The sequence below is a fragment of the Drosophila rhopaloa genome, unplaced genomic scaffold (genome assembly GCF_018152115.1).
Source record: "Drosophila rhopaloa isolate 14029-0021.01 unplaced genomic scaffold, ASM1815211v1 contig_3, whole genome shotgun sequence".
Lineage (NCBI taxonomy): Eukaryota > Metazoa > Arthropoda > Insecta > Diptera > Drosophilidae > Drosophila > Drosophila rhopaloa.
This window is the reverse complement of record NW_025335123.1, coordinates 13,431,682-13,452,002: the sequence shown is the minus strand read 5'-3', so window position 1 is coordinate 13,452,002 and position 20,321 is coordinate 13,431,682. Positions and strand designations below refer to the sequence as shown.

The 20,321-nt window shown below is 42.2% G+C and overlaps 2 protein-coding genes across 5 annotated transcripts in view; one reads left to right on the top strand and one right to left on the bottom strand.

Moving 5' to 3' along the window:
- LOC108049838 overlaps positions 1-20,321 on the top strand; it is a 63,389-nt gene that overhangs the window by 26,410 nt on the left and 16,658 nt on the right. For 2 of the 4 annotated variants that reach the window (XM_017131168.2, XM_017131170.2), the window contains 4 exons: positions 3,932-5,430; positions 5,972-7,847; positions 8,320-8,713; positions 8,990-9,408. In XM_017131168.2, coding sequence (XP_016986657.1) covers positions 3,932-5,430; positions 5,972-7,847; positions 8,320-8,713; positions 8,990-9,408 — 4,188 coding nt within the window. The remainder of the gene's footprint in view (positions 1-3,931; positions 5,431-5,971; positions 7,848-8,319; positions 8,714-8,989; positions 9,409-20,321) is intronic. The other 2 variants (XM_017131172.2, XM_017131171.2) reach the window with 2 other exon arrangements.
- LOC108049839 (endochitinase A) lies at positions 11,398-14,270 on the bottom strand. Its single transcript, XM_017131173.1, has 2 exons — positions 13,456-14,270; positions 11,398-13,221 (listed from the first exon to the last, which is right to left on the bottom strand). Exons 1-2 carry the CDS (start codon positions 13,920-13,922, stop codon positions 11,526-11,528), a joined length of 2,163 nt encoding a protein of 720 aa, XP_016986662.1. The 5' UTR covers positions 13,923-14,270; the 3' UTR covers positions 11,398-11,525.

Below are 20,321 nucleotides of genomic sequence, written 5' to 3'. Positions count from 1 at the left end.
TACATTTATGTGAGTGTATGACTTACTGCGCACATAACGGTAAATGTGTGCTTTCTCTCTCTTTAGCCCTGCATCCCCATCTCTGTGCATCGTTGCTCCCCATCTCTTTCTGGCTACAGCTTGTTTTCAAACTTTTTCAAACGAAAACAAAGCTGTGCTGTGTGGGTTTTAATTATTTTCCTTTTTTGTTTGGTGGAACTTTAAAATAGAAAAAGAAGAGGAAAACGAGGAAAATGTTAAATGAGCTTATTAGCCAAAGCTTTTTCTTTGACTTGAATTTAGTTTTTCTTTTTGTAGTCTTAATCTCTACCCATATATTCTAGTTTTCTATCTCTTTTTCCCTTTTATTTCGCATTAAAGTTCGATTCTTGTTGTGGGAGGGGCGACCAGCAAAAGGAAAATGAATAAATGGCTCCCAAACAAGGGGAAATAATGAAACAATATGTAAATTGTAATTGCCTATTTATTTTGTGTTGTATCACAAATCCCTTTAAATTGAATGGCGAGTTTTTATTCGGCTTGAAAACTTTTGGCTTAATAATAATTGCTTATTTATTTTTGCGGACTGCGAAGTATGAAAACAATTATAAAAGTAATAAAACATTGCATTACATTACTCCACTTGAAACTAAGATTGAGTTATTTACTTTTTTTAATGCAAATGTCCTGCTTGGAATACACTTAAATGAATTTAAATTGTAAATTTTGTTTCTGTATTGCTAACTTCTTTTTTTCTTTTTTCTTTCCAGGTAAAACATCTCAACGAACATGTAAAACCAGTAAAAACGTCTCAATGAACATGTAAAACCAGTCAGTGAAAACAAAAGCTAAAATAAATTATACTAAGATTTTTGCGTTTTTTTTTGCGCAGGAAGAAAGGAATACATAAAGGCAGGAAGTAAAAAAAGTAAAGTAAAATATTGAAAATATTTTATAAATTTATAAATATTTTATAAATTCTATACATTTGAATGATGCGGTAAAATGTTTTACGTATATGCATAACGTAGAAGATCATCAATATAGGGGTTTAATTGTGACCACAAAACTGAAGATACTAATAATGCAAAACTAAATATATCTGAATAGAAACAACATTAAAAAAAAAAACAAATGTATAAGGTTTAGAAGTGTAAAATTATTTCTAAGAACAACTTTTAGGCAAGGTCAAAAGGAATACATACATAAGATTAGTTCAGGGTAGAAATAAAAGTGGAAAAACGCGAAAAGCTTCAAGGAAACCCGAAAGGTCAAAGTTTACATAATTGGATGAAGCTTTAATAAGACATATAAATAGAAGGAGGGAAGGCTGAAGCTTATTTGTAAGGTAACAAGGATTTAATTTCAGAAGAGAATAAATAATTAAAAAATAATTATTAAATTAGAATTTATATTGGGTGATAATTAAAAAAAGTATTTAGGATGGAGTATTTAAATGGGGATACAGAAAGATTGATTTTTTGGCGTGTTTCGCATGGGTCGTCATCATTCATGATTGATGATTTCGCTACATCATTGTCTAAGCTTTTCTTGGTTTATTTAAAATGCGAGCTGGACAAAAGCCTTGAATTTGATGTTTCTAAATAAAATAATGGTTTGCTGTGAAGTTTGGCAACGTTGCGCAGCCATCTCTTTCGCGCTCACATTTAATCTCCTATAATATTTAATGAATTAATAAACGGTCCCGTGGTTGCTAGAGTGTGTGTGACGTTGATGCATGAGGTCGCGACGCTGCGTTGGCGTCGACGTCGACAGAAGCAGAGGCAGTGGCAGAGCCGTCGGGTCAAACGCTTCGCACGTTAATCAAAAATCCCATCAAATGCGTTTATTATTATTATACTAATACTATTATTCGCAACAAACAAAATGCAATAAATTGGTTGACGGCAATAAAATATGTTTAAAAAAATTAAATAAATTTGACCAACAAAATTACTGTTGACTAATTTTACACAGTAAGTGTGTGCGCAATATTTTAAAAATATTTTATTAGATTTTGAGATAAGCATATTTTTTATGAATTTTCTTTAAAATTGATTTTTCTTTTTTGGGAGAACAATTTTTTTTCTATTAGAAGAATTCAACCAATTTATATTAGTAGGAGCTTAAACTTAAATTGTAAATCATTTTATATTTGATAAAAGCTTTGAATTTATTCAAGCTCCATTACTTTATTAGTAGTGAAAATGTATACTTGTTGTTATAAAACCATTATCGATATATTTTACAATGAAAAATCTTAACGTCCTTAACGGAATACAATTTAATTCTCATAAAAACACAGACATTCTGAATACTTAAAATCAAGCTAATAAATATTAATAATAAATGCAAGACTGTCTACTGATATTACTGCAGCCATTAAGCAATACGTATAAATGTTAATATTTATAAGCTTATTATCTGTGCTGTTGAATTAATTGATTAGTTATTACAACAATTATTGCAACTTTAAATTGCAGAAAATAAAACACTTATGTTTACTGTACGCTTTTCGATTTGAAATAAAAAAAAATTAATACAGATATCAGTACTCAGATATACAGATATCAGGCAGCGCCTTGAAAAAGAAAATTGTATTTGGATTTTAAATCCGTCTAAATTGTGTAGAGTTTATGGTTGAAGTAAACCTAACTAAACTTTTGAAAAGAGCCAAATAAAATAATTTCAGGTATACCTAATATTTAAGTTTTCACCGTATGGAATAAAAGAAGGCAACAACAAAATGTTAGGCCGCTGCCACTACCTCTGCCGGCGTCGAGTTGCCTCTGCCGGCGCGGTTGCGGTTGCGGTTCGCTTACAACATGTTGAGCGGCGGCTCGAATCGAACTTGTTTGAAACACACACGCGACGAACAAGTTCGATACGTCAGCACATGGCGCGTCACGAAAACGACAGAGATGGCAACTTTGTTCGCCCCATACACTTCTCTCTGTCTCTCTCGCTCGCACAGGTTCGAAACCGGCCGGGGTTCGTGTCCCCAATAACAAAAATAATAATAATAAAGCCCACTAAATCAACCGTTAGATCGGGCCCCGCTTATATCCCACTTATAAATGTATTTATATAGTATATATGTATTTTTATAAAGCATATAGCAGCGTGGAGCCACATTATGCAGATATGCTAAATTATATGATGCGATCATCCGATTATCTTAGATTGCCGCGAAAACGGGGTCAAGCCGCAGTTGGTTCCATTTATTTCAGTTTTTCTCGCTTCTCTGTGTAAATGGAATTGCAGATCGCAGTTTATATTAAGGGGGGATTGGATTGGTGGCTAGTCCAAATCCCAGAACGTGCATTACACGATTAGCGAATAAGTAAGACTATCTGAGATCTGAATAGAACCAGATTTGATTAGGCTCTCCGAGAATTGTAACGGGTCAAGGTGTTGCAAATTTCCATATTTACATTTATTAATTTAAAAAACTGCATTTTGTTGTGATACAAATATTACGATATAGTTCTTTAGATCAAGAGGGTAAATTATTTAATTTTTAGCTATTACAGGGGTCCAATAAGTCAAATAATAATTTTATAAACAGGTCTCACATGCACTAAAATTAAAATTAGTTATAAAATTAATATGTCAAGCCTAAAGTTCAGACAAACACAACTTAAACTCACTTTTTCAGATCTCTAGGTTCTTATGATAAACCTATGTAAAAAAAATAATAGCCGAAAGCCTGTAAAATATAAAAACATGAAAAATATCCTTTTCTCTGACCAATAAAAGCATTAAAGTAGATTAAGGGATTATTTAATATATTGACATTTTATGCTTACTTTGTTTAGGAAAGTTGAGGTCATTAATCAAGCATTTAATGCACTTTTGAGCAAAGCACTGAATTTGTTAGCAAGCCAACTTGAAATATCCTTCTGCCAATTTAGCCATTAATTTAATAATCTGCTTGTGTTCCTCTCCTTTCGCCCCCACTGGTCGTACAGGTCCCTCGAGTTGCCGCAGTATGCCAAGCAGCTACAGCAGCAGCACCAGTCGCACCACCAGCAGCAGCAGCAGCAGGACCAGCGCACCACTCTGCATCCGCAGATCCACCATCACCACCAACAGCAGCAGCAGCAGCAGATGCAACAGCAGCAACAACAGCAGCAGCAGCAGCAACAGCAGCAATCCTCGAGAGCGGCGGCCAGTCCTTTGTCACCACCTCGTCCTGGAAATCCTGGTAGCGGCAACAGCAGTGGCGGTAGCAACAGCAGTAGTGCCGCAGCGGCAGCAGCAGCAGCGGCAGCGGCGGCGGCGGCCGTCAACACCGGTTACCCGCCACCGCCCCCGCAGCATCGTTTTATCCAGAACACGGGCTACAGCATTGGCTCGGCGCCCACCTACCGCGAGAATCCCTACTCGCGTCACACCCAAATTCAGCAGCAGCAGCAGCAACAGCAGCAGGCAGCAGTTTCAATGCCCGAATATCAGAGAGCTCGAGCGGCAGCGGTTTCGGCGGGAAAGGGCAGCCAAAGTTCCAACAGCAGCGGTGGAGAAGGAAGAGTGGGAGGAGGTGGAGGAGGAGGAGGAAGTGCCGGTGGATCAGCTCCACCCGGCGGCGGTGTCGTCCAGGTGTCGCAATCCGGCGGAGTTCTGGTCATGGAGGCTATGCCCCATTATGCCAGCCAACCAAATAGTAATCCCTCCCAGCAGCAACAGCAGCAGCAGCAGCAACAACAAGGCGGTCCCAGTGCTGCAGGAGCAACATCTGCTGCTGGCGGCGGCGGTGGCAGCATAATGGTCGGAAATCGCATCCTGATGCCCCATCCACAGGCTCTCCAATACACCAGTGAGTACCTGACCAATGCCACAGCGGTGGCCGTTGCTGCGGTCAACCAGCGACAGCAATTGCAGCTCCAGCAGCAGCAGCAACAGCAACAGCAGCAGCAGCAGCAACAGCAGCAACAGCAGCAGCAGCAGCAACATCCGCCCGAGCCATTTGGCGGCCAGCAGCCGTACAAGAAGCAACGGCTGAGCGATGCCAATGCCAGCAACATGAATCACCTGCCACCTCACCCGCAGCAACAGCAGCAGCAGCAACATCAGGCACACCAGCAACACCAGCGATCCTCGCCAGCCCAAGTGCAACAGCAACAGCAGCAGCAGCAGATGAACAGCAGTCGGCAGAGTCACAATGACATGTGCCGACAAGTGGTCACCACGCCAATGGGCATGCAACTCAAGGTGGAGACGCTGCCGCAGCAACAGCAGCAACAGATGCAGCAACAGCAACATGCCTCACAATCCCAGAACCGATCCCAACCAGCGGTAAGCAGCATGCCCTCTGGAGTGAGTTTGTCTGTTGGCACTGTCACCGTTTCCACGGCGGGATCGACAGCCAGTCACAGCGGCAGCAGCAATGTTGCCGCTGGAACGGGCTCGGGAAATATGGGATCTGCCAGCACAGAGGCCTACCATCCTCAGGTGAGTCCTATCCTTTGAAATTAGAGACCTAGGAAGAGTCCTGCTTGTTATTTGGAAGTAATTAAATTACAAACTTTGGTCACATTTACATTTTTGCACTTTAATAGTGATTTTAATATAAATGCCCAACACGCAAAATATATAAGATTATTCTTCGCGTCATATCCAGTTCAAATCACATTTTTAGCCTAATTAAAACAGAAAAAGTCCTTTACATTAAATAAATCATTTAACACACTTTACAGATATTTTTCTTTTAAATATTTAGCCTTAGTAAAGAATTGTTTCACATTTCATGAAATTCTATTCCCTGAAAAAAGTCATTGAAAAGTGCAAGTCGGAATGCCCTAAACAATTAGGGTTGGGCAACTCTCAAGAATTGTGGAGTCTACTATTTTTTTTTTGACATAAGGCTCAACCCCTTTTTTACCTAATGAGTTTAGTTTAAAGTGAAAATCTTGTGTGAACATTTGATCAAAGCAGAGCTCTTCCCATGTCAGCACGTAAATCCATACTTAACGACATTTTCAATTCCCACCAGGTGGAGGCCATCTCGCCCACGTTGCCCAGCGATAGTTCGATCGAGGAACGTGGAAGGACCAGCGCCAAGGAGGACCTGCTTATGCAGATCCAAAAGGTGGACAATGAGATCAAGTCCGCTGAGACGACGATGGAAACGCTGCGCAAGAAGGAGAAGTCGCTGATGGAGGAGGCCGCCGTGGCCAAGGAGCAGAAGGCGGCCAAGGAGATGAACGACAACAACAACGATCAGGAGGAGGAGGAGGTGGTGGAGCTGGCCTGGCGCAGTCAAATGCTGGCCAAAAAGATCTACGCGGCCAATCGGAAGACGGCCCATGCGCAACATTCCATGCTGCAGGGTGCAGCAGCCGAGGAATCCTCTGCGGGATCCGTAGCCGGCCGACCCTGGCTGCCACTGTATAACCAGCCCCTCGATGTGGAGGCCCTGACCCTGCTGATACGCCAGCATCAGAGTCAGGTGCGGGCCCCATTGCTACTGCACATTCGGAAACTGAAGGCCGAGCGCTGGTTGCACAATCAGGGTATGGTCGAGAAGTACACCAAGGAGCAGGCGGATTGGCAGCGGCGATGCGAACGAATGGAGGGCAGTGCGAAGAGAAAAGCACGCGAGGCCAAGAATCGTGAGTTCTTCGAGAAGGTCTTCACGGAGCTGAGGAAACAGCGCGAGGATAAGGAGCGCTTCAATCGCGTTGGCTCGCGTATTAAATCCGAAGCGGATCTGGAGGAGATCATGGATGGACTGCAGGAGCAGGCACTCGAGGATAAGAAGATGCGATCCTATGCGGTTATACCGCCTCTGATGCACGATGCCCGCCAGAGGCGATGCGCGTATCACAACGAAAATGGACGCATCGAGGATATGGTGGCGGTGCATCAGCAGCGTAAGGCACTCAACATGTGGACCGCCGGCGAGAAGGAGACGTTCAAGGAGAAGTATTTGCAACATCCGAAGAACTTTGGGGCCATAGCGGCCAGTTTGGATCGCAAATCGCCTCAGGACTGCGTTCGCTACTACTACCTCAGCAAGAAGACCGAGAATTACAAGCAGCTACTACGGAAATCCCGCCAGCGGACGCGCAGTTCGCGCAATCCTGCAAAGGCACCGGCCCCCCAGCCGCAGTGCATCATCGATTCGATGACGACGGGCGTAATGACGCGCCTGCAGCGTGAGCAGCAGCAAAAGTCCGGCAATCGTTCGTCCGCCGTTGCCGAACGTGAACGGGCGGAACGTGCGGCCGAGCGAGAACGTGTGGCGGAGAAAGCTGCGGCGGATGCGGCCAAAGCGGCTGAAAGTGCCGCCGAGAAGGCGAGTGCGGCCACAAAAGCCGTCGAGGCGACGGCCGCCGGTGAGAAGGTGGCCAAAGCGGCTGCAGCAGCTGCGGCGGCAGCAGCCACAACAGCAACAACAACAACAGGGGCAAGTCCAGCGACATCAGCAGCGGATAAGGCGGAAGCAGCAGCAGCAGGCAAGACGGCAAATGTCAGCGAAAAGAATGCGGCGACAGCCGGTGGTGGAGCCACAACAGCAGGAACACCGGCAGCAGCAACACCAGCAGCAGCAACAGCACCACCAGAGATCTCAGCGGGCGGCGGCGAGGCGAAGAGCAAAACCGCCGACGAGGAGGCGGCAGCAACAGCCGGAGCAGCCACCGTGGCCACAGCCGGCACACCGGCAACTGGAGCAAGTGCTGCCAGTGCGGGCGAGGCAACAACGGCAACGGGAGCCACGGCGACGGCGGCCGCAAAGGGAGCTGGCAAACCAGAAACTGCGACCGAGCCAGCGGGAACTGCTGCCAAAGGAGCGGATTCCCGGGCGGACACCAACGATCCGCTGGCCAAAACTGGTACCAAAGCTATCAATGCTGAGGGCTATAATGGTGGGTTTAGTTTGATGTTGAGGGAAATTAATTATTCCATAAAGAATATGCCCAAATCTTTGTTAAAAAGCCATCGATTTGTAGTAGTTATTCAATGGCATCTTGAATATTTATTCCTTGTTCCATTTTAAAACGCAATATGAACTTTAAATCTTTTCAAATTGTAAGGCAAGTTCAATTCGATAGAATAATTCGTTAAATTTTGCCAAATTAGACATTGTTTTAAAAGAAAATCTGTTATAAAGCTTGATTTGTAGTAATTACCAATGTTATATTATTAATGGCATATAATTTTCTTGTTCAATGTTAAAGGGTATTGAATATGTATGCATCGTTATGCCAAGTAGTTGAATCTCGTTTAAAATGTTGATTAATTGTAATTATTCATTGGGATATTAGCAATGGAATATTTATTTCTCTTTCTATTTGAAAAAAAGTGTGAACTTTATACTAAAACTTTAATATTTTGTAGCCAATGGTGGAAGCACCACCAGCAATGCCACAGCCGCCGCTGCAGCGCCACAGGGCGTAACCTTGAATGGCTTTAAGCCGGGCTACCAGACCGTGGTCATGGCCAATGCGAAGGCGACTCCGGGGAGCGATGAATCTGCGTCCGGCGGAGCAGCACCTGGATCTGGAGCAGTGACGAATGCGGCGGGGACGACGGGTGGCGATAAGATCGTCAAGACAACGCCGTCATCAAGGGCACCCAATTCAACATCTTCAACGGCAGCGGGTGAGAGTGGTGCTGGTGTGGCCACTTTCCCACATACCGCCACCACAGCGGGCAACTATCTTGGCCAGAAACTGAAGGCAGCCCAGGTCGAGGGATTGGGAGCTGGCAATGATCTCCACTCGGATGTTAGGTGAGCATTTGTCGCGGATTAACAAATCCGATTGTGATATAATCTAAAGCACAAGAACATTTGGTTGCATTGGAAAATATTATAAAGACATTTCTTAATTTCATACTTTTATGAACTGTTAATAATAATAAATACAATTTCATGATTTTTAGCTGTCTAAAAAAAATTTAAGATCTGAATTGATATGTTTTAAAACTACTTCTTGTGCTTTGAGTCGTGTCACATATATTTACTAGAGATAATAACTAACTATTGCTATCTCCCTCGATTTTGCAGTGAATCCAAGAGGAAGCGCTTCGAACTGAATTCTGGTGAGGCGACAGGTAATGCAACATCGGCCAACAACAATAGCAACACCAGCGGCAATAGCAACATCAACATCAACATCAGCAACAGCCACAACATGAAGGCGAATGCCAAGGATAATTCGATGGCCAAGACATCGCTGCCATCGGGTTCGTCAGCTTCGGTGGTCACATCCACGGCGGCAGCGTCCGCATCATCATCATCATCCGGCTCCATGCTGCTGATCAGTGCCGCCTCCATTATGTCCACCGCATCGGGAGCCACATCCTCGAGCACGGCGACCACCACGGCAACGGCTCCGGCTTCGGCGATCTCTATGTCCCAACTGGCGGACGGGAGTGCCAACTCGATGGTCAACGCCTCCGACATCCTCGTCCACGATGGCAAAGGTAAGTGCCGAAATTACTATTATTATGGAAGGGATGTCGTTAATTATTGTCACGTTATATTCAATCTTTCATCGAACCAGTAATACGCCTAAATTTGATAATGGTTTTTAATAGGATTTCATGAAACTCGTAAGGTTTTTATATTTAGATTGGAATCGTAAAGCGTTAAATAAGATTTTTAAATTAACCTTGGAGACAGTGAATAACAGTTTTACTGACTTAATTATTTTAGATTTTTTAGTTTCTTTCTGGGATTAATGTTTTTAAGATCAGTCAGATTGCACATTATATATATTGCATTTTGGAAAATTATATGTTGCATTTAAAGAAAGAAAAGTGTTATTTAGGAAGCATTAGTTTTTTTTTAATTACTTGATATTTTTTTTGAATTAGTTTGCCTTTTATAAAGTGTTACAAGCTTTTTAAATGAATTAAATTAAGCTTTTATCGTGTGCATAAACCATAGCTTTAACTGTAAATTGGTGAAGATACCGGCAGGACCTTAAAAGCTTTTTGACGTTTCAAGTTTTTAGCTTACGAATAAAGCTTTCACGAAACATCCTGATAGCTGGAAAAGCGCTCTGTTAACCTGTTGAAGCTTTTAAGCATACATTTTTTAAAATTTTTATCACAACTTTACAGTGCTATGTTAATGTCCTTTTTCTCCTCTCTTCTCTCTTAATGGAGCTTATCAAAAATGCATTTCCCGCCATTGACAACTGCAATGTGGTGCAGTCTCTTTTGTGCCGTTTAATGAAACCAACCATCCACCCACACACCCACCCCACCACCTCGCCACCCCCTCAATCTAATCAAAACTGTTTCTCTATCTCCGTTTCTTTGGTTTCTGTTTGCGCTGCTGCCTCCGCCAGCGTTTTCGATTAATATTTCATCAAAAAAAAATAAATAAATAAAACACTGACTGAGCTCGCGCTATATGGCCTCAAGACAAGTCGTCGAGTCCAGGGCATATAAAAAAGAAAGAGTTGACAGAGATGAAGGGCAAAACAGCCAGAGGGGGAAGGAGGTGGAAAAAAGAGTGGCTCAATTGGTGGTTCACTGGTTGTTTTTTTGATGCTTACTTCCCGTGAGACGACTCTCTTCCCAATTTTTTTCCATTTTCTGCGGCTCAGCTCAACGTTTTTTGGCCGCTTGCGGTTTTGTTTGCACCACCGCCCACCAGAAACCAACCATCAGTCTCACCCACTGCCACCCATCACCCACCACCCACTTGAGCCAACCACCACCCACCACTAACACCCACTCCCCTTCATCATCTTCGCTTCGCTCGGCCTTGTTGGCTGTCATCTCCCTGGCGAGTTAATTAAACTCAATTAAATTAAAGTCTTTTTTGTAAACGTCTTTTTTATTATGCAAGTGATTTAATTTAATTATTAAATTGCGGCAAGGATTGTTTACCTTTGTAGTACCCTTCCCGCTTTTCCGCAGTCCGCATTTCAATCTCCGTTTTAAGGGTCGAAAAAAGTGGATCAAGTTGTGGAACAATTGGCGATGTCGTTAAGCTGGAATGGAATTCGATTCTCGATTTACAATGTAGAAATCTGATAAATTATACGATTATAGTGTTTCAAGAGAAATTCTAGAAAAGTTTTGAATATTCCAAGATTGAAATTAAATCAAAGTATATATTTGCGATTTATAAATTCGAGAGATATGGAAAATAGGACAAAACAAAATTAGATTTCGATTTACAATTTGATTTTCTTTTGATTTTTATTATTGTTATTATTAATTGCGGACATTTGTTTATCAATGGTGTTGAATGTATATGCATTTTTTTTATGCGTTGATTTAAATTTTTATTCCACAAATCGAGATTTGAATGGTCCGATTTCTCATCAATTAATTTATCTACACAGATTTATTTATCGCCTTTTAAAAATTGTCGATGGTCAGTTTGATATTTTGTGCACTTAAACTTTCACTTATTTGATTAAAATAATTTCCTTTGATTTTTTAAATACTTTTTATTTTATTGATTTTATTTCTATAGCGACAAAAAAAAAACATTTAGCGTGTGTGTGTGTTGTGATTTTGGTGTATATAAATTCGTAGATTACGTTGCTTTGATTTTAGTGAGTGCCATGACATAAATCTTAGGATTGTTGCTGATGTTGCTGCTGTTGCTGCTGTTGCTGCTGCTGCTGTGGTGTCTGATCCTCGGAAGTTGCAGCTGTTGCCTCGCTTTTCTTGTTGCTGTTGCTGCTGTAGCTGCTGCTGCTGCTGCTGGTGTTGCTGCTGCTGTTGTTGCTCGTGTTGCTCGTGGCAGTCGCCTCGATTTCATCAGCATGGCACATTTTGCGATGCTTGTGCACGAAATAGTAACTGGGAAACTTACTGCCGCACGTTTTGCAGGGATAATATTGCACATTCATGTCGAGGGGACGAACTTCGCGGCGCAACAAAGCCGATGTTGCTCCCGTTGTTGCACTTGCTGTCGCCGTTCCCGTTCCACTTCCTGATCCACCGCCCACCGTGGTTGCCATAGCACTCTGACCCGATGGATTATCCGCTTCTAAGGTGCTGGCTAATGAAGTGGCCGGCTCTGCCAGCAATTTCTTATCCGTCGTGGTCAAACTCAGGGGATTCAAGTGGCGCTTGGCGTGTTTTTGATAGCAATATTGCGATTTAAAGGTGTGCTTGCAATAAACGCATACGTACAGTTCCTGATTGCTGCCGGCTGAAGTCGATGATGATCCGGCTGCATTTGGTTTCCTATTCCCGTTGCCACCGCCGCCTGATGTTGCATTACCCACCGAAGTGGCTGAGGAGTGTGGTTTTCCCGCTGTTGCTTTCGCGGCATCGCCACTATTCTCACTCTCCTCCTGTTGCTGGTGGCTCAACTGCTGTCGCTGCTGACTGCTGATGGCCCTGGCCATTTGCTGGTGAAACGAATAGCTTACACTCTGCTGGCTGCGATGCTGTTCCCCCGATGATCCTCCAGTTCCAGTTGCACTTCCTTCTCCGCCACCGCCACTCAACGATCCCGCGCCATTATTGCCGCCATCCATGTTCTCGGGCTTGTGGCCATAGGCGGTGTTTAGGATCCTTCGAAATCGCACCGGTCCATCGCAACTGGCCACATCGATGATGAATTTCGAGGGTGTTATCGGTGTGGCGGTGGCCATTTCCAATTGGGCAGCCGGCACCGGAGCCTTGGCCACCTGCAATCCACTGGATTTTCTCGATCTGACCGATGTGGTTTTGCTCCTACTACTACTTCCACTTTTTGACAGGGTTTCTCTTTTTGGATTTTGCACTTTAGTCTGAAGACTTTGGGTTGAATGCGACTTGGGAGTGGTCAAAGTGGAAAAAGTAGCAGCAGAAGCAGAAGCAGCAGCAGGTATTGGAGTTGGTGGCTTCACGTCCAAACGCTCGATGTTCAGGCTGCCGGCACTGCTTCCGGCCAGGGAACTCACCACCGACACATTGCAGTCCATGTCCACATCCGGGTCGGGATCGGCTTCGTTGTCCGTCACCGTATTGCTGTCTATGAACACCTCCACATCCTCATCCTCTTCGTTATCCCGAATGTCTGAGGTTTCATCCATTAACGAGTTGGCCCCAAAGGAACTCAGTGATGCAGTTTGGGTCGTCGGAGGAGGGGGATGAGCTGGGTGAGCTGGATGAGGAGGAGGAGCAGCACTTGGCATGGGCAGAAACCCAAAATTCGGCATGGTGGCCTTGCTGGGAATCGGCCGAATGACCTTGGCTGGGATGCTGGCAACTGGACAAAGCTGGGCGGGATTGCCATTTAGGTAACCCTCCGTTTGAGCTCGCGCCAAAAATGAGCTGGAAAATATACATATGTGAACAACATAAATATTTGACAGAATAATGAAATGCCATTTACGATTATTTTGACAAATTAAAACAAAAATAACTATTTCAAGTAGAAGAGATCCCTTTTGAATTTCCATGTTAATTCGAAAAGTATTCATTAAATTGATATGAACTTTGACAGGATATCTTGTATGACTTTTTGCTCTGGGAAACCAATAGATTGCCCCAAGAACCCAAACCCACCGGCAGATTTCCAAAGCCCTTGGCATATGGAGCACATGTGTGGCCAGCAGAACGGCAAAGATATTGTCGACGGTCAGGTCCAGATATCCCGTATACATGTACGTTAGCAGCGGGGCAAACTGATCGGCGGTGACGTTGCTCAGATAGAGTAGCAATTCACCCGTGGCCGTGGTGGCCGATGAATTTGAATTGGTGGAAACCGGCGCCGTTGACTCATCCAATCGGATGGCCGACCTCAGGTAACCACTGTGCATGCCCAGCACCAATGAGTGGGCCACGAAACGCACACTACTGGGTGCGGGTCCCACCTCGAGGATCACATCCGGTGGCGAGCTCATCACCAAAGCGGAGGCACTAATGCCGCCCGCACCCCCACTTCCAGCTCCTCCGATTCCCGATGTGGAGGAGCGTGTTGCCGGCGTGGTGCTGCTGCTGCTGGTGTTCCCAGTCAGCCAATTGGTGAACATGGCACACAAGTGTGCTGTGTGTTCGGTCACAATAACAAACAAACAAACAAAAATGTATGATGGATGGCGCTATTCCGCTGCGAGACGCGCAAGTAAGTACGAGTACGATGTTTGCGAGCGAAAGAAGGAGCACGTCGCGTTTCCAAGGGGAAATCGGCTGGAGAACTGATGGCCGACGGCCGTGCGTTTTCGGTATTTATACTCCCCGGCAGCCAAAGCAACATGCGGCGCTCGTCGTCGTCCTTCGGCCGAGGATTCGTATATCCACTCGTTGCCAGTGCCGACACACTGGCTCTTTTCAAGCACTTGCAATTTGGAGCTTGATTTTTCGAATTTTTTTTGTACTCCTTTTTGGGATTTAAATTAAAAAATAACCAACAGAATATAAAAGTTTCATTATTATAAATTAAATATATTTTTTAACTTTGGATTAATTTTCAAAACTAATAATGTTTTAAAACTATTAAGTAATTCTTGTTTAATATTTTATGTATTAGTAATGGACAATAGCTTTTTGTGGTTAGATTTTGTTAGATGCTGAAAAGGTACTTGGATTCTTAATAAAAAAAACAATGTCATTTTTAAAGTAAAATCTTACAAAATTATTTTACTAAAAGTTTATATAAATTCCTTGAATCATTATTTTTATATAAAATAAAATATATTAGTATGTGCAATCATGAGAAAGTGACAAACGTATTTTAAAATATATTTAGCTACTGTTTTTTGCAACACTGATTTGACTGACTGACTGTTTAATTGGTTTGTGTTGGTGTTGATTTGATTTGCTTTTCAAATGAAAGTTGGTTTTTATTAATTAATTAGCCAATGTGTAGGATCAGTATTCGGCTAGTAGTTCTTGGCTATAGAACTGGCTACATTTGGGCGTCAATTTTGGAGTTCATCCACAATTTTCCTTACTCGCCTTTCCCTGGCCCTTTGCATTTTGACCCGAATGCAGTTTGAAGGACTCAGCTTCGCGGTCCTTTTGAGTCCTTTTCTCCTCTTTTGCATGTGTCATTTGGGCGCTTAACAACTCTTTACCGTTTTCTTGTGTGTGTTACCACCCGAAAATGTTGCCCCAATCGACTTAATTGATTTGTGGGCATAACCAACACTTATTTACACACAGTTCGTATCTGTGTGTGCGTTCTCATGTTGATTTACTGCTTACAAATGCGAGTGTGTGCTTTTGCCTTATCTACCTGTAACTGTGTTATTCGTCTTGTGGTCGGTGTTTTGCAGTTCGAATTCTCAATCAGCTATTAGCGTTTACCCTAGAATACCCTGGAAATAATTGGGGGGATTACCGCAACTACTAGCTATTGAAATTGATAATATTTAATTGGTTGCCCTTAAAATATATTAACAATATTAATATCCTGGCATATTTTATACTTTGTTTTTTTCACCCACTGTATTTTATAGAGTATCTTTTGCTTCGACTCCTTCTAACTACATTTGCGTTGTATTATTTTTCTAAGATTTCCATCAGCATACAAATAGTCGTTGCCGATTTTTTTTTTTTTTGTGTGGCTTATTTGGTCATTTGGTTGGCTTTTAATTACCGTTACTGCTGATCGGTTTATTTGAGCAACCGCACACCCAAACAATTTTCCTGTCCTTCCTGTCATATGAATGTCCTTTTTGTCACCGGAAACACTCCTAAAATACATTGAACCTTTTGAGGGGGACTGATTTTGGTAGGCCGATATGGCAATTGGTCAGTTTGTTGGCATTTTATTATATTATGTCCCTTATTGATGGGCTAATTTAATTAAGTCACTTTTGTAAGGACTCTCTCGCTCTCTCTCAGACACACACACACACGCACACACACACACACACACACTCATTCTGTCCCCGTCTGTCTTGTCCGATTCGATTTAACTTCAATCAAGCGTTAACAATTTTAATTAAATTATTTCCAAATGTAATTATAAATGTGCGTCATGCATAAATTGTGTTATTAATTTATTTACCCACCCACTGACAACAATTGCAATTACACCGAGAGAGAGTCCTGGCTGCAGGACATCTGCAAGGGAAAGGTGAGGGGAGGAGGGGAGGAGGAGGAGGAGGTGGTGGAGCAGCCAACAGACGCTGGCCGAGGCCAACTTTTTGAATAAATAATCACAACGTAGGCAAAAATAAATTTCATAAATTGGCATCAGCGCATCGGCGGCAACAAATGTATGAAAAAAATATGTTTAAAAAAGTGGAAAATTGGAAATGCAGGAGCGCTTTTCTGACGTCGTCAATCTGCCATATTTTAAACGTTGCATTAATCCCCTGTCCTGCATCCACATCTTTATGTATGTGCTATATGCTGTCCAAATTGTCCTTTTTTTTCCGGTTTGTTGTTAAATTTTTTCAATTATTCACATTTTGCCGGAAATCATCGACTTTTCTTATTCTGATCGTGCTTCATTTACCCTGAGATGAATAGTCTGTTGCAGCTGACAGAGTATTCAAATGAGTTTCTGCTGGCAAAAACAAAAAAAATATTTATAATTACGTTTTTAATCGCTTTTTTTTAAAAATAACTAAGTTGACATTTTGGTGTCCTTAGCAGCAATCTTAAATTGTAGATTGATAAATAATAATTAAGAACGTTTTATTAAAATCACTATAATAAAGAAGCCTGATAGCTAATTTATCGGTTTAGATGATGGGTAATCGATGGAAATGTAAATTCCTGTGATAGACTTTTATTTCGATATTTTTGATGACCCACTGTTTTATTGGGTGCACAGTGGAATTGTGTCACTTGCAGTCAGTTGGCATGCAAATCAATTCAATTAATGAAACGTTGGAAAAAGAAACGCAAAGATTCCTGCCCCATCGCTGCGTGTGTGTGTGTGTCACTTTTGCCCCCTCTTTGTGTGGGTTACACTTTGTGCTGATCTTTGCAGTAAGTTGGCAAATTGCCTGACAACCGGAAAACCAAATCGAAGCAGCAACATCAACAGGACAACAGCAGCAGCAACATCACACGCACACACCAATACACACTCACTCACCTGTCAACTGGCTTACACACACACACACATATAGCTTTGTCCATGTTGACAAGCAACTTCTGTTCCGCTCGCCATTTTCCCTCTCGCTCAGCTGCAGCTTATCCCAGTTGGATTTTATTGTTTGCATACACTCTACTTACACATACACGTATGCAGGGGATATCCTGCGACCCACCATCCCCTCCACACCCCCACCCAGCATCCTTTTTCGTCCCGTTTCTGGGGAGCGAGTCAAAAGGGACAAACCTTTTATGACAATTAAAACATAATTGACGGTCAACATTAATAAACCAAACGCACACCGAAAACCAACAGCAGGAAAAAAGACACAACAACAGGCGAAGCAAAGAGCACAAGGCAACAACCAACGGACAGGATATGCAGGATATATGCACTCGCAGAAATGTATGCTATGAAAAATTGGACATTGTCTTTTGGCTCTTAAAAATGAAGAGCATTCAAACCTATAGTTTTTTCTGCGGCACTTTCGGTTAATGGTTTTTGCAACATTATAAATATAATTAAGAGTCATTTAATGGCATTACTACAAACAAATTGTAAGGGCAAAAGCATTTAACAAACGTTAATTTCTGGTATCTTAAAATGTTTTTCTCTTATTTCCATCACAAAAAAGTGATAAAAGAGATTATTGTTAGTCCTATAAATATATAATCATATAGCTTAAACAACAATATATTAAGTCATCTTAAAAGCACTCTTAAGGATTTAAGAAAGTAAAACATTGTTTTTCTCGCTGTGTAGGCTTAAGGGGAAAGAGTCGGTGAGTGAACAATCTGTGCTTTTTTCCTGTTGTGTGGTGTTTATTTACCCCAACAACAACAGCAGCAGCAAAATCGGCAACAAGATTGCAATTGAACTTTCGGCAAAAGGGTGCGATGAAACCGAATAACGCACTAATCCCCAGCCAGGACCCCAGGGAGTATATATTCCGCCCCCAACCTGCCGCCCCCCTCCCTCACTCTATTCTCATACAAATCAACAGCCATTTTGTGTTAGTTAAAAATTCTTTTTGTGTGTGAAACAACAACCTAAAAACACGAAAAAAAATGAAGCTAGCCAAAAGAAGCCAAAGCACCCAAAATACAAAACAAAAAAAAAAAGAAAAGCGCGCCAAAAACTAAATTTGAAAGCATTTCCCAGGGAAAGAGAGTACCGTTTACAGTTGTCAACAAAACAATAGTAATGCCTTTTATATTTATCTAAAAAAATAAAATAGATTGAACTTTGTAATACAAGTTTACAAGTTAATTTTTAAAATATATTAAATTTTTAGGTCTTGAATAAATTGTTGTTCTTATTTATTCTTCTTATAAAAATACTTTTGACACTCAATGCATTTCAAATAAGAAGTTCATTAAAACTATTATTGAGTTTCACTTTCACTATTATTGACGAATTTAAATTTTTGTTGTGTTCATATTCCTTTTCAGGAATTCTTGGTATATTCGTCTCATAAATCCCAAGATTAGGTTTATAAATCTTGAGATTGATGAAAATAATATTGCAAGAATTCCTAGATTCCTAGAGTATTTTTCCTTATGCACTCATTACTATTATTTTGACCTGAGGTGTGCGTATGTGTGTGTGTTATCCACTTTGGGCAATTAAACTGGTGACACGCCGTTATTGTTGTTGTTGTTTATTAATTTGTTCATTGCATTTTAAGTGATCGCTCTCCCTGTTGCTCTTTTGTGCATTATGCTGATGGAAAGTAAACGAAGTAAGAAGTGGTTGGGTTGATTTTTGGTTTGGCTTTCGTTTTTGGCCGAATGCAGAATGCAGTATGCAATTTGATGTTTTGCGCCATTTTTCGTGGGTTGGCTGTCAAAAAGCGGCCAAAAGTATGCAACACGCTGCAGCGCGGCTTAACTGCCCAATGTCCCCAGGGGCGTAACGTCAGGGGGGGATGGGGGTGGTGGTGGGGTTGGGAGTGGTTAGTTAGAGGGCGGGGCAATGCTGCTGCAAAAGTCACTTGGCAAAAGACTGGCCGCCGTTTATGAAATTTTGAACAAAATTGAAATTACGCTAATTGTTTGGACTCGCTGTACACGCTGCTACACCCCTGATTTTTTTGTAAGTGAGGGGGGGTGGTAAAAAGAGGGGGTATTTTTGGTGCGGTGTGTGTGTGTGTTGCCTGGCCAAAGCAAAAACAATTAGCGAATTTGATGAGCAAATCCTCGTTACACGCGTGTAACAGCGACGGTGGAAAAGGGGTGCCAAAAAGGGCGGGGGGGGGTCTACATAACCCCCCTCTTGGTGCAGCTAATTAATAGACTTTTGCATGGGTGTGTGTGTGTGTGTATGTCTCAGGCTTGTGGCTCCTCTTCTGTGTGTTTCGTTTTTGTTTGTCCAGCGCATTAGCCGCCAATTCGCTTTCGTATCCACATCCACATCCACATCCACATCCGCATACGCATTCGCATTCGCATTTACCCCCTTTCCACATCCGCAGCCAATTTGTTTGCCTGGCAGTTTGTCAGTTTTGCGGCTCTCGCTGCGAGTGTGTTTGCTAATTAGTAAATCATAATTACTCACTCGCATTTCACAATTCGTAAGCTCTCCGCCAGAGATGCGCCCACCCCCACCCACTCTACTATTGGCTTTCGACTCCAATCCATCTGTCCAATACCACAATATCCCCCTCCCGAAATCCATCCATCCATCCAGCCCCAACTACCAGCCAATTATTCGCCATTCGGTGGCCAGGTCGAACGTTTTTTGGCCCGCTCAAAATGTGTCAAGCTCGGTGAAGGACACGTTAAAAAAATATTAAGTACTTTTTGAACAGTCCTATTAAATAAATAGGAGAAATAGTTATATTACTAAGCTCGTAAATAAAATGTTTTTGTTTTTCTATTTACAAATAAGGTTTACTTTGCGAAAAAGAATGCTATTGCGTAGTATTTTGCTTAACAATAAATATTGAAAAGTTCTATAGCCCCATTATCATCATTTCAAAAGGATGGTTTTGTAATTTTATTTAATGGTATATGTGTATCTTTATTGAAGCACTTTACTTTAAAAAACAAAGGTTACATTGATGGTATAGATATGTCTAGTGTTATCTCCTTTTTATTACGATCATACTGTTTTCAGTAATTTTGTTTGAATTTAGATTGTGTTCTTTCTTTTCTCTAAATGTAGCGGTAAACGCGTCTTTCTAATTGCCCTGCCACATGCAGTGCATAAAGGAAACACGGGTGCAATTGGGAAACAGAGTGGGCGGATGGTATAATGCGGGTCTAACTGTCTCTGCTTTGATTGTTGAAAATCCCCCAAAGGGATCAACCGAGTTGGGGGCTATATATTAACGAGCCATTTCTCAGCGTCGCTTGGTTTATGGATGTCAAAAACT

Bases quoted from the DNA above. Each gene is read 5' to 3' on its own strand.
- LOC108049839 (XM_017131173.1), bottom strand. From the start codon at position 13,922: ATGTTCACCAATTGGCTGACTGGGAACACCAGCAGCAGCAGCACCACG. The intron at 13,222-13,455 runs GTGGGTTTGGGT...TATATTTTCCAG, and splicing joins AGGGCTTTGGAAATCTGCCG to CTCATTTTTGGCGCGAGCTC.